Consider the following 15,122-nt stretch of genomic DNA (forward strand, 5'->3'; position numbering starts at 1 on the left):
GAAACAGAAGATTCTCAATAGAATCAAGATAATTTTTTTATTACCATTTATTTAAATATGCACCTTGCAGTGGACTTCAGACAGGTTTTATTACCACCAAATTATTTTTTGCTACTAATATTAATTCAAGTTTTTAGTTAACAATGATTTTTATAACTAGAACTATTTAAACATTTTTAGGTCAGAAGATGCTTTACAAATTTTTTTTAATTGACTATAACCACACTGACCAGTTACTTACATTTTAATAAACTTATTAAATTACAATTTCTAACCAAAGAAATTTACTTTATTTATTTAAGAGAGCACATTTACTATCTTTTTTCTTTAGCTTAATTTTATTAACATAAACTTATCATTTCTATTACTCAAAAGACCCTGTTTATACAATGTTAATTTATTTAATGGGCACTTCATAAACTGAGGGAGATTACACTCAAGGTAAAATCGAAATTACTACAGTTTATGCAAGAAATGTTTTTTTTTTCTCTTTACAGGAAGCTAAAACTTTTTTTTGTTTAAGTTATGAAAATGAATAATTTTCAAAAGCATACAGACTACCATGTTTTAAAACACATTATACAATGACTTAATTTGTTTAATCATAATCCCAGAAAGATTTTTCCATAGTTCCTATGGACTTTTTTACTTGTTGGAAACTGAGGCATGGTGGTCTCACAAAGGGAGATGTGCTGTTTTCATGGCTATGCTTTTAACATAGGAATGCGGCAATTAAACTTTTCAAGTTAACAGAATAGAGCTGTCTGGGGCAGGGAGAAATATGAGTAAACACATTTTGTAGTTTGAAAGGATACTGAATCTTTGTACTTTGAGATAAGTTCTTTAATTTATGAGTCTTGTTAATGTGTACACTGTTAGTTATTTCTATAATTTGAGTATATATAATGCCACATATAGAAAATAAAGTTGTTTGAGGAGTCATTACAGACTCCCTGATCATTAGTTTTGTTTGTTTGTTTATTTCCTCCCCCCTTTTTCTCTTTCTTTCATTCCTGATACCCTTCGGGTCCAAATCTCCAACATTTACTTACTGAAATTTGTTAACAGAACTATTAATAACTTTTATTTTATGGCTGTTAAAAGGTTCAAACTAGGAAATTACAGGGCAAACTGATTTCTAATTCTTCAGCTTGGTAGATACATTTAATATGCTACACTTATTCCTGCCCTTAAAACTCTTGCAGAGAGGAGGGTCTTTTTTAATAGTTCTTATAATTAGACTTTTATAAGACTCTTTTCATCCTGCTCAGTTTAATTTGGGCTCCAAGAATATTTATTCACATATATAACTGCATATTTAATTTTTTAAATAATTTGAATAGAGCTTTTTAAGAATTCTTACTTGTTAATTTGATATTATCATCCTGATGTATGAAGACATACATCAAGCAAATGGGCAGACACAAATAGAGTTACACAGAAACACAATTCATTGATGTTACTTATAATTTGCATTATTTTATATACTGTTTAGCTTAATTTGGATTCCATAAATACTTATTACTTATATAACTGCCTATTTAACTTCACTAATTTGAGCAAATAGCCAGACATGAATAATTTGACACAAAAACATAACTTTAGTTACTTAAAACTTCTATTTTTTTACAAAAAAAAGTATGACTGCAAAACATTTTAAAGATGCCTGAAACTTTTTAAATTTGCACTATGACTGTGAAGTTTTGCACAAGAATGTTGTTTTTTATTAATGGCTTGCAGCTAAAATATTTCCAATGCTTTAGCATTTTGTTTGTTTCAGAACTTTATGTTTTACTTCAAATTTAGCAGAATTTCAGATAAGCAAGAAGATGAATTTTATGTATATTTACTTAGGCTATTCGAAGTCTCAGGGAGATAGACTGGTTTCTCTCATGAATTGCCACTCTTAGGAACACTGATAGTTAAGGCAGGAGATTTCTTTTTTTTTTTTTTTTTTTGCCCAGTCCTTGGAGAAAATAAAACTCCAGTGATCATTTAAACCCAAAGTCTAAGAATTTCACTAGGCAGCAATTTAGTTTATACTTGAATTCATGAGAGAAAGCAAGGTTACTAATACCAGGATAGGAGACAGAGATGTCCCAGCTCTTTTCTGGACTGTAGAGGCAGAAACTATTATGAAATAACTATAGACAAAGGCAAGGGAAGGGGTGAGGCTAGGCTAGAAGTAAGCAAAACCAAAGGTAAGGTTAGTTTAGAATTTATACTTACAATAAGAGTTTTAGGCTAAATTCACTCAGTTTTAATTTCAGTTATTATTTTTTCCCTGTTTTATAATATAAATGAATTTATAAATGTTTTTAACTCTTAGTTACAGTTTTTATTAATTTTTAAACCTGTTAATTTTATAACACTTTTAAACACCTTTCATTCAACATATAACATATTGCATGAACTTAACTATTACTTTAATATTTCTTTTACAGTAAAGGAACAAATCTCTGGCAGTTAGGTTGAAACAAAAAGCTACTTTTCAGGACTTGATTTTTAGAACATTATGTTCTCTTAAAAGAGAAAACACTAAGGAAATGATGAGGTTAAAGCACAAGAAGCTATTTTGATAAAACAGACTTTCTTTGTATATTGATTATTCAGAAAACTTTTACTAAAAGAGACTAATGACTTGAGAGACTTTGAGAAAGAACAATATTTTTAACTTTGCATCAGTACATTATTTGATATTAAACATTTTAAAACTTTATAGGCAGACCCATCAAATCTTACTCAATTTTAATTATAAGAATTTCTCTTCCACAAACCTTCTACACTTTCACTATTCACTCAGGTTTTGTCCCACACTCTACTTTTTCCAATAATCAATCATTTTATCTTAGGACAAAATCATCTCCTGTTTCCTTAACAATAAAAACACATTCCATATATCCCACATACTAAGGCAAATTTCTTACAACATATAATTGCCATCAACACTAAACAAGCTTGTTAAAATAATGAACTTTTTTTCATTTTAAATACTTAGTAGCATGTAATACCAGAAACAGTCTTCTAGAAACAAGTTGGCAGGGGAGGATGGCCACTAACAAGTTTTCCTGTTATAAAATTAATTTTTATTAGTAGTATTATTAATTCAGGTTTTGTTCAATAAAGACTCTTTGGAAATAGCCATTCAAATACCATAATTCAAGCAATGATCTGCCAAACCTTTTACAATTATTTATAACCTTAAGACAAATTCCACCCTCACAGAACACATTCCCCCACTCAAAGCCACCACAATCCATTTCACAACTTGCCACATGCACCTGAGTTCCAAGAGTTCATGAAAATTAGCTAAAATATTTTAGGACAAAACACATCCTTCCAGAAAAAAATATTTAAATTTCAGTCAGCATTCCCACAAACTTTTAACCTTTTTAAATATTCATTTAAGTTTTATATCCTTCATTTTATTCTGTGAGGAAAAATATTCATTTCAGTTTAGGCAAGAACCAATTTTTAATGAAAAAGTAATTTTGTTAAGACTTACAATTTTTTTGTCATTGTAGAAATCCCATTAACATTCAAACTTATGTATTAATATAAGTGCTTATTTTATATTTGGACATTTGAATAGAACTCTTTTTTAAAAATTTTTATTTATTAATTTATATCACTATCTGGAGGTATCAAAATATACACTGACATTGAACAAACAAACAAACACAAAACAATTGCAATACATTAGCAGAAACATACAGTTTACAGTGACATAATTTTTCACAAATTACACAGAACAGAAATGTAAAAAGATAAACAATTAAGACAGATGAAAAGACAAATCAGACAACCTGAACCGAGGTCAAGAGCCACGTCTTGCTCTGACTGGTGGATGGGATTTATTTGCTGCATCCAGCAGATCCATTTCCCCAGAATCCACAGACTCTGCAGAGGTTTTCCAGAAAACAGACTCACCTAGGGACATCCCATTTGCTGATCCTGGGCCCAGGAACTCATGATGCTCTCCAGATAGAATTTAAGTGGAGACAAGTTCCAGGGCTGGGCGGCATCTGGGGCAGAGGAATGTCTTTCTGAAGTCTACCCCTAGACCACCAGTCTGTCCCCAGAACGTACTCATCTCCCTGACTCTGAGGAGATCAACCCCACTGGAGTGGGGGATGTTGTCAATCAATCTCACTGGGACCTCCAAATGTTATAGACCAGCGATATTGAACAGACTCAGACTTTGAATAAAGTTCCAATTGAGAGCTTTATTAGCCACATGGCAACTGCCTCATCCTACGCAGAGGAGAGAGCAGCCCCAAGTTTAAGGGAAGGGGTGGTTTTATAGCTTTCAGGAAGGGGGGGTCTAGCAAGCAAGCAGGCACAGAAGCAGAACACTGTGGTTAGCAGAAGATAGTGTATCTATTTTTTTTAAAGCTCTTTCTTGTGAGCAGCCCTATGTTACTTATTGGCACTTTTCTTGGGAGCAGCCCTAAGTCCTAAGTTATTTATTGGTACTCTTCTTGGGAGCAGCCCTAAGTCCTAAGTTATTTATTGGCACTCTTCTTGGGTGCAGCCCTAAGTTGTTTACACTCTTTTTAGGTGCAGCCCTAAGTTGTTTACACTCTTCTTATGAGCAGACTTAAGTTATTTATTTATCTGAAGGCACTTGCAATTCCTATTTCCTAATGTAGTTCTATTCCTATTTTCCCAATGTGGCCTTACCCTTACAGAGGAAATGATGAGGTTAAAGCACAAGGAGCTATTTTGATAAAACAGGCTTTCTTTGTATACTGATTATTCAGGATAAAAACTTTTCATAAACTTTTACTAAAACAGACTAATGATTTGAGAGACTTTGAGAAAGAACAAAATTTTTAACTTTGCATTAGTATACTAGTTGATATTAAAGCTTTTAAAACATTTTAGATAGACCCATCCAATTTTATTTAACTTTAACCATAAAAATTTCTTTTTTCACAAACCTTTTGCACTTTCTATATTTATTCACCTTCAGTCCCACATTTTACTTTTTTTTAATAGGCAATCATTTTACCTTAGGACAAAATCATCTCCTGTTTCCTTAACAATAAAAACACATTCCATATATCCCACTTACTAAGTTAGCAGGCAAACTTCTTACAGCATATAATTGCCATCAACACTAAACAAACTCATTAAAATAATGAACTTTTCTTCACTTTAAATACTCAGTAATATGCAATACCAGAAACAGTCTTGTAGAAGCAAATTGGCAGGGGAGGCTGGCTGCTAACAAGTTTTCCTGTTACAAAACTACCTTTTATTATTATTATTATCAATTCAGTTTTTGTTTAATAGTGACTTTTTGGAATTATCCATTTAAATACCTTAATTTAAACAATGCTTCATTAAACTTCTTATAATTATTTATAACCATATAGACTATAATTATATTTTTTAAGACAAATTTTACCTTCACAGAATACATTCCCTTACTTAAAGTTACCACAATACCTTCTACAACTTGCCACATGCATTTAAGTCCCAAGAGTTTATGAAAATTAGCCATCCTATTTTAGGACAACACACTTTTTAGAAAAAAACTTATTAAATTTCAGTCAGCATTCCTACAAACTTTTAACCTTCTTTAACATTCATTTAAGTTTTACATCCTTCATTTTATCCTGTTTGGAAAAATTAACTGTTCATGTCAATCTAGGCAAGAACAACTTTTTATGAAAAGACTTATAGTAATTTTGTTAATCGAGACTTACAATTTTTATCATTGTAGATATATTATTAACATTTAGGGGAAACAGACTTGGTCCAGTGGTTAGGGCATCTCTCTACCACATGGGAGGCCCACAGTTCAAACCCTGGGCCTCCTTGACCCGTGTGGAGCTGGCCCATGTGCAGTGCTGATGTGTGTAAGGAGTGCTGTGCCACGCAGGGGTGCCCCCATGTAGGGGAGCCCCACGTGCAAGGAGTGCGCCCCATAAGGAGAGCCGCCCAGCATGAAAGAGAGTGCAGCCTGCCCAGGAATGGCACCGCCCACACTTCCATGCTGCTGATGACAATAGAAGCAGACAAAGAAACAAGATGCAGCAAATAGACACAGAGAACAGACAACCGGGGGAGGGGGGAATTAAATTAAATAAATAAATCTTTAAAAAAAACACACACAAAAAAATTTAAACTTAACTATTAATATAAGCACTTACTTAATTTTTGGATATTTGAATAGAACACTTTTAAAATTTTTATTTATTAATTTATATCACCATCCAGAGGTATTAAAATATACACTGACATTGAACAAACAGACAAACACAAAACAATTAAAATGCCAATACAAACATACAGTTTACAATTGACTCATCAACAATGCTTTTGTACTAAAGCAAACAATTCTACTAATTCATAACTTTTTACAGGCACCCCATTAACTTTCAGTAAAGTTTTTAACACTTGCAAATATGCTTCCACACGTCCCATTTGATTACCTATTATTACCCTGATGACTTCGTGGAAAATGTTACTTACCTAAAAGAAGACTCAAGTCACACTGCTTCAGATGTCACATGACCCTAGATGAGGTCTTTTCCACAGTTCCCAATACTGATTTGGAAGACTCACTAACTTCTCTGGGCCCCACACTGGGCGCCAGATGTTGGAGATTTGGACCCAAAGGGTATCGGGAATGAAAGAAAGAGAAAAAGGCAAGTGAATGAAAGAGAAAGAAAGAATGAACAAAAGAATGAGAGTGCTGGGATCAGGGGATCTGCAAGTAGAGACTCATCAGACAACTTTACTGTTTACAAGGGGCTCTCTATATACCCCAGTCTATGTGACAACAAGCAGGAACATGTAGCCTACATGACAACAAGTGGTAACACATAGCCTACATGACAACAAGCAGCAACATGCAGTTAACTATTAGCATTACTCATAGTCTAAGGAATTTTAAAGTCTTATCTCAAGGTAAGATGTCTAAGTGCTCTGTTCACTACACAACGTATGTGCTCCTCTTTTCTTTCAGCCTTTAACAGATTCATCCCATTTGCCAGGAAATCTTAATTACTGCATTCCTTAGGGTGCAAGCATAGCCATGGAGACAGCACTAGCATGGAGACAGCACATCTCTCCTTGTGAGGCCACTCTACCTCAGTTTCCAACAATATATCACAATTTCTATGTTCAGATACATACTGTGTTTAAGGGCTGCAAGAATAAGCATAACAAAGGTGGACTTTTATATTGATCTATACATTCACCAGAATCCTAGTTAAAACACCAGCAGGATTTCTTTTAGATCTAGACCAACTAGTTTTAAAACTTATGTGTCCAAGTCATAAAACAAGATTAGGCAAAACAGTTTTCAAAATAAAATAACAAAGGTGGATGAATCACACTATCCTATTTTAGAACTTAATCTGAGGTATGATTTTATGGCATAGTGACAAATAAAGAGACCAGTGGACATATGCAGAGAGTTCTAGAAAGCCATACACATATGGTCAATTGAGGCTTGACAATGATATAAAATCAACATAAAAAGAATATTTTGAAAAATTGATGTGAGAATGCTTGAACATCTGTAAGCAACATAAACTTTTTAAATCAACAACTGTATAGAAAAAAATTAACTCTAAATGTTACTTGTATTACTGTTAAAATTTTAGAAAAATATATAGAAGTTATTCATTCTTCATGAGTTAAGTTAGACAAAGTGCTCTTAGAAATATCACCAAAAGCACAAATCAAAATGGGAGAAACTAATAATACACTGGATTTAATTAAAATAAAAATGAGTTTTCTGAAAGAATGAAAAAACAATAGTTGGATTAGGGGAACATATTTGAAAATCACATAATGGTGAAGGTCTTTTTTTTTCAGATGTTCTCTTTATTTAATTGAAAATTAAATTAATTTTCATCTCAGATAACTGTGCTGATTGTACCGTATTTCTTTTTTTGTCTTCATTTTTTAATATTACATTAAAAAAATATGAGGTCCCCATACAACCCCAACCCCCTCACCCCACTCCTCCCCCCATAGCAACATTCTCGTCCATCATCATGAGACATTCATTGCATTTGGTGAATACATCTCTGAGCACTGCTGCACCTCATGGTCAATGGTCCACATCATAGCCCACACTCTTCCCACATTCCTTCCAGTGAGCCAAAGGGAGGACATGCAATGTCCAGTTACTGTCCCTGCAGCACCACCCAGGACAACTCCAAGTCCCAAAAATGCCTCCACATCTCAACTCTTCCTCCCATTCCCCACATCCAGCAGCCACCATGGCCACTTTGTCCACACCAATGCCACATTTTCTTTGATTACTAATCATAAAAGTTCATGAATAGAATATCAGTAAGTCCAATCTAATCCATATTCTATTCCTCCATCCTGTGGACCTTGGAATGGTTGTGTCCACTCCACATCTATATCAAGAGGGGACTTAGATTCCAAATGGATACTGGATGCAATCCTCCTGCTTTCAGTTGTAGGCACTCTTGGCTCCAGAGTGTGGTAGTTGACCTTCTTAAACTCCATGTTAGCTGAATGGGGTACATCCAATAAACCAGAATGTGGGAGCTGAAGTCTGTTGAGGCTCAGGGCCTGGCTATCATATGATCAGTCCAGAGATTCAGATCCCCTGGGTATATATTAAAACCCAGCACCAACTACAATTCTGGTCAAAGTAACAGGAGAGGCTTGTGAACAAAGATCACATCTGAGTCCAGCTCCATCACACAGAAACACAAACTCAAAAGAAGGCCAACTAACTCTTCCTATGTGAATAAATTTTAATTTATCTAACCAAGGGAGTATTGTCATAATAAAGACTGAAGAATGTGTTTCTCTATAAACTAATATGAGTGATTTAAACACTATATTTTTAAATAAAAGACAAGTAGCAAGTAATATGTTCAGCAGGCCTCCTTTCATGTAAGAAAGAAAGGAAAATAATAAATATAATATAATCATATACACACATGCATACACATATATACACACTCATACATACACTTTTAATAATACATGTAATAAGATTCACTGACACAATACTTCAAAACCCAAAAGGTATTAGGTTGGTTAGTTATGAATAGGAGTGGTAAGAATGGCAGTGAAAATTTTTAGTATAAATTTTCTTGTATTTATCATTAAGATTCATATCTCTTTATTTAAAAATAAATTATATTTAAATAAATAAAAACAAGTGCTAAAATAGAATACAAAGAGGAAAAGTGACATAACTATGTATCAAAGTTCTACTGTGGTCATAAAGAAAATAAAAAAGATAGTGAGTTTCAATACCTTATGAACATGGTATGCTAAGGATTTAAATCCAGTGACATCTATACTAAATACAAAATGGGCTGCAAAGTAATTTGGAACTTTTTTCTTAGGGATAGTAGCACCAGTGTAGTAATTACAAAATTAAGGAAATTTTAGTATAAATTATGAAAAGTGGTTAAATGTAGTGTAATCTTTGGGAACCAGGATTTTTATTACAGGAAATAAAAATTATAAAAATAGAATTGTGATGTATGGAAGTGTATGTTGAGTTATTTTATTGATGTTTTATTGGAATTAGAAGAATTAGGATGAAATTCTGAGTTCTTAAACCATATATTTAACTGTGTGTGATTTTAATCAAAACCAATTAATTTATAATGCTTTATAAGATTTTTGGTAATCAATGCACTGTTGGAAAATTTAGTTAAGAATTACATGTTAAAATAAAATTCCACTCATCTGGATCTAAAATAGTGTAGCAACACCATTTTTCATGTGCATGGTAAATAATGTCAAAAATATAAAATGGTGTAATAATACATTAAAAATAGTTTTATAATTAAATTAAAATTTATATTTATATTTAAATTGCAAATTTATAGCAATTTGATTGTATAATCATATTTTACTTAATTTTTTTCTGGTTACAGAAAAAAAGTACTAATATAATCAATTCATTGTTTACTTTTTTCTGGTCAAATAATTCCTGGAAAAACTTTTCTTGTATCATACTCTAGAAGATGAAAAGAAAACTGACACTCTGGTATAATTTATATTTATTTTTCAACATACTAAGTTGACCAGTTAAAAAAGTGCAAGCCCATTACTGGGCTTGTAATGTTTTTTTTTCCCAAAGAAGAGAAACATATTCCCTCAAGAGTTCTAACAGTTGCTTTTCCAATGGGAAAAGTGGAAATGATATAAATTACAGTACAAATTCCAATATACACTCTCTAATGTTGTTGTTGGCTGGATCATTTTATTTCATCGTGTTGAAACCTCATGTTGGCAACGAAATCTCTGAAACTGAAAAAGCAAGAAAATACTTTGCTAAATTCTGGATTTTCTAAGGTAAAAGAAACAATTAGATGATTGTAAAGATGTTAATATGGTGCAAAAATATACACATCTGAGGAATTTGTTGCAACCAAATATTAATTACAGAAGGCAATGTGTATATTTTTAAGTATTAGTTTGGTTAGCTAAATAAATGCATAGAAATTGTTTGCATTGCAAAATTGTGCATAGGCACACACAGATCTCCTCTGTGCTTGCATGTAAATTTCTGCTATTTTGCATGTAAATTTCTTGCATGTTTGTGAACCTATTTCCAAGTTTTATAATTCCTGGATAATCGGGTCTATGAGCTCTACTAGTCAAGAAAGATGTCACAAAGCAGGGGAAGAGATTATACCTGGAAGGAATTTTATGATTCCTCTACTATATCAGCTGTCAGTCATTATGTTAAAAAGGAAGGTGAAAGAACTCTTCTTTAGCAATATTTCTTGCAGACAATTTAATAACCTATTTACTAATAAATTTTAATCATAATACTTCCTTGATATTATAAATTATATATTCACTGAATTACCTTAAGATCTAGCATCTAACAGTAATTTTGCATAATGAACTCATTTTATTTTTCTCTTTTTAAAGGAACCCTGAAATAACTATTTACTACAGAGAGAATCTTCATATGTGGAAAGGTGGTCTTCAATCATTTGTAAATATGTAAATCAAAGAAAACTACAAAAGTTAATTCCTGGTTAATTTCCAATGTAAGGCTAATCCTAGCCACAGGACCCCAGCTCTGTATCCTCTTAAACGGTTGGCTGTTTGTGATTATGAAAAGAGCTGACTTCAACATACATAATATGAATTCACTTGCTAATATTCACATCAGGTAACCACACAGAGCAGGTGGAGATTACACTGCATGAGGATTTTTCAAATTCTAGAGCGTATTAATTATTGATCCATTCTCTTAATAAAGAAGGTTATAAAAATATTTCTGCAGCAATATACTGTGTTAAAAATATCTGGGAACAGATATGACTCAAACAGTGAGCTCCCACCTCCCAAATGGGAGATCCTGGGATCAGTTTCTGGTGCCTCCTGAAAAAAAGCAAATAACAAGCAAAACAACAACAACAAACTATTCAGGAAAGCTGATGTGGCTTAGTGGTTGAGTGCTAGCTTCCCACATATGAGGTCCCGGGTTCAATCACTGGCCTCCAGTACTGAACAAAACAAAACAAAGCAAAACAAAATCTTGTATTTTTCTAAATATAAGGGCAAAGTCTGGAATTTAATCATATTTACATCAACATGAGGGGTTTATTCACATATATTCCTTCCCACATGAACAAATTCTATATTTTATATGCTAATGCCAAAAATTTAGCTTGGGAAACATAAGCTTTAAGGGCAAATTTTAAGGAAATCTATTGTCGTTTCTTTATAACACATATTGGACATGTAGCCTCAGTAGATCCCACATATATGTTTTTAATAGAAAATTTTTAAACTTTTTTCTTATAATCCATAAGCCTATTTTTAAAGTGTGGTTAAAAAGTAAATGACTAATTTAAAATATAATATTTACTTTTTCAAAATATTAATGACTTTAACCACAAACTTCCTTTAATTTCTCATACACTATTATTTTTAATGTATTATTATATGATATTTAATATTTTGTAGAATCTTGAACATTTGAAAACATGATAGTAAACACTGCACATATTCTTTGTTCTAGTGTTTTCTTTATCCACTCATTTTAACAAACTTCTGTTCATGAATATTGTTATCTAAGCATTATGTGCTTAGTATCATAACGTTTTTTCAAAAGTTTAATTATTTACTAAGCATCACTGGAAAGAGTTTGTTTTATCTCAAGAAGGACACAGAGATGCTTGCTGCTGTTTAAAGAAAGGAAAAAATAGAAATAGTAATAGTGATTTTAAGGAAAGAATAATATAATTACATTTTCCAATTAATTTCAGCAATTTTTATTTAAATCTTTCTAAGGAAAAATAAAGATGTGGCAGCAAATAATAATTCCATTTGTTTGAAGAAATCATTATTTATACTTTGCATTATTTATACTACACATTCTATCTGAGCCAAAATCATTGAAAATTACTACCAGGTAAAGAAATTAGAGATGAGAATTAACGTAGGGGAACCATAGAGGATTTGGGCATTTTATTTTCTAAATATGTTTTCTGTTTGGATTTTCTCACCTGCATATGTGATTTTTAAAAAAGAAAATACATTATTTTTAAAATATCTGAAAAATTCTACCTAATTATCAATTTGCCTATATTCATTGAAATTAATTATTATTGTAAATAATGATAAACTTTGTGATGACTGAGCTCTCTGGTATGCTGAAATGTAATCAGAATGGATAACCAGGATAAATGAAAACAATATGACCTAGAATATACAAATTTTAAATGAAATACACTCCAATACTGAAATTTTAATGGGAAAGGAATTTGAATATATGTGAAAATAGGACTCTTTCTTGTTGGGTTCATATGCAGACACTCCCAGCTAAATTTCATTTCTATTATGTAGGCTTGTTTTAATATGTATTAAGTTTATGTCTTGAGAATATAATGTTATTCTTCATTTTTAGATGATTATGAATATGCAATTATAGAATTATTGACATATTTATTCCTTTCCAATGAAAACACTTTGTCAAACCAGGTAACATGTAATTCATTCGTATTTCACTGAGAAATTACTTTTCAATCTTTCACTATGTGCCTGCTATTTCCTACCATCACTATAATTTACATTCAAGAATAATGTACATTTTCTCTCTTAATGGAATTTAATGTTTAGACAGTGCATAAAACTACACTCAATGAGATAATACTAAGTGTGGCAGCAGATGTGGAGGATGGACCATCAACTTTGACTGAAATGTGAAAAAATAAAGGCTTCTGAAGGATCAACAAGAGTTTTACCTTCTCGTTAAAGATCCGAGGTGAGTATTCTATAAGTATCATAAATAATGAAATGTTTTTATCAGGATTTCTAATAATTTGAGGTCTTTAATGAACATAGAACTAACCCAATTCATCTTCGACCAGGGCCAAAGCATTTTGCATATGTTGATCTACACTAAGCTCCTAGAATTTTTGCCCTAACCTTTGTGTGTTTGTTTCCTTTGCTCCAAAAAGACCTGTGTGCAGAGAGAAAATGGACATCTACAATCTCACCACCGTGGAGGAGTTTTTCCTCTTAGGGCTCTCTGATCTCAAGGAGGTGCGCTATCTTCTCTTTCTATTTTTGACAGTCATCTATCAGGTCACCTTGGTGGGAAACTGCACCATTCTCCTGGCCGTTGGGACTGAGAAAAAGCTGCACACACCCATGTATTACTTCTTGGCAAATCTGTCCCTGTTAGACATACTCTGCCCATCAGCTATTATCCCCAAGATGCTTGAGAATTTCCTGACTGAGAAAAAAACCATTTCCTTTGTTGGGTGTGCTTTGCAGGTTTATTTCCTCATAGCCCTGGCGGGGACCGAGGTCTTCCTACTTTCCCTCATGGCTTATGACCGGTACGTGGCCATATGTTTCCCGCTTAGTTACACCCTCATCATGACCAAGGCACGCTGTGCGCAGCGGACGGCTGGAACCTGGGCAGCAGGGTTTCTTCACTCCCTTCTGCATACAGTGTTCACATTCCGCCTGTCTTTCTGTAAGTCCCATCAGGTTAACCAGTATTACTGTGACATCCCGCCAGTGGTGGCGCTCTCCTGCTCCTCCACGTATGTGGCAAAGATGCTTGTTTTAGTGGTAGGAGGGATCTTGGGGATCAGTGCCTTTCAGATCACCCTTATCTCTTATATCTACATCATATCCACCGTCCTAAAGATCCAGTCAGCCGAAGGGAAGCACAAAGCCTTCTCCACATGCGCTTCTCACCTCATTGTGGTCTCCCTGTTTTACGGCACAATCCTATTTACTTATATTCGTCCCTCCTCCAGTCAACACTCCCCAGCCAGAGACAGACTCGTCTCAATGCTGTACGTGATTATCACCCCAATGATAAACCCCATAATCTACAGTTTGAGAAATACAGAGATTAAAGGAGCACTCAAAAAATTTTATATTACAGGAAACATAATAGTGACAAAGAACTTATTTGGCACTCAACTTAGATTGAATTCATAAGAAGAATTGGAAGAATTTATAGAAAGGACGTGAATAACTAGATATCTACCTATATAAAACACACACATATAAAGGTACACAAGCACACAGACAGATACATATACTTATTGCTATTTCCATGCATTTATTACATCTACATCTATCCATTGGGAAAATGAAAATCATCCAAATATAGCATTTTTGAGAGCAAAACAGAAAACTGTTAATAATAGTAATATATATAGTATAAATGAACCTATCTTAATTAAATATAGTGTCTGTGGTCACGTTACCTATGTCCATATTGGTAGCCATCAGCAAACCTATATCTATATCTACATCTACATCTGTATCATCTATATCATTTTTATGTCTATATTTTACTTGTTTATCTGTTTTTATTTATATGTGTAAAACCATCTGTAGATATTCTCTTACTTTCTTTACCTTAATTGCCTCTCTTCTTATCCTCATATACCTCGTTAAGATTATCATTTTACTTTTGCTCTCCTGCAACTTTGATTTCTATTTACTCTACATTTCTCCATGTCACCACTTTTCATGTGATCTTATGCATTCTCATTTCCACCTGTCCATTTAATTAGATCATTTGCATATCTGTATCTATGACCTTAGTTATCTAATTTGAGAATATTATTTTAATGCCAGCATGTTCAATACAGAAATTATCATCC

General features: G+C 32.9%; 1 protein-coding gene across 1 annotated transcript; it reads left to right on the forward strand.

The window, feature by feature from the left end:
- The first annotated feature begins 13,467 nt into the window (after positions 1-13,467).
- On the forward strand, positions 13,468-14,448 carry LOC131276567 (olfactory receptor 5V1-like). Its single transcript, XM_058289913.1, has one exon. It carries the CDS (start codon positions 13,468-13,470, stop codon positions 14,446-14,448), a length of 981 nt encoding a protein of 326 aa, XP_058145896.1.
- Positions 14,449-15,122: the final 674 nt, after the last annotated feature.

This window comes from Dasypus novemcinctus, chromosome 29 (assembly GCF_030445035.2).
Source record: "Dasypus novemcinctus isolate mDasNov1 chromosome 29, mDasNov1.1.hap2, whole genome shotgun sequence".
NCBI lineage: Eukaryota > Metazoa > Chordata > Mammalia > Cingulata > Dasypodidae > Dasypus > Dasypus novemcinctus.

Coding starts and splice junctions, on each gene's coding strand:
- LOC131276567 (XM_058289913.1), top strand. CDS start 13,468: ATGGACATCTACAATCTCACCACCGTGGAGGAGTTTTTCCTCTTAGGG.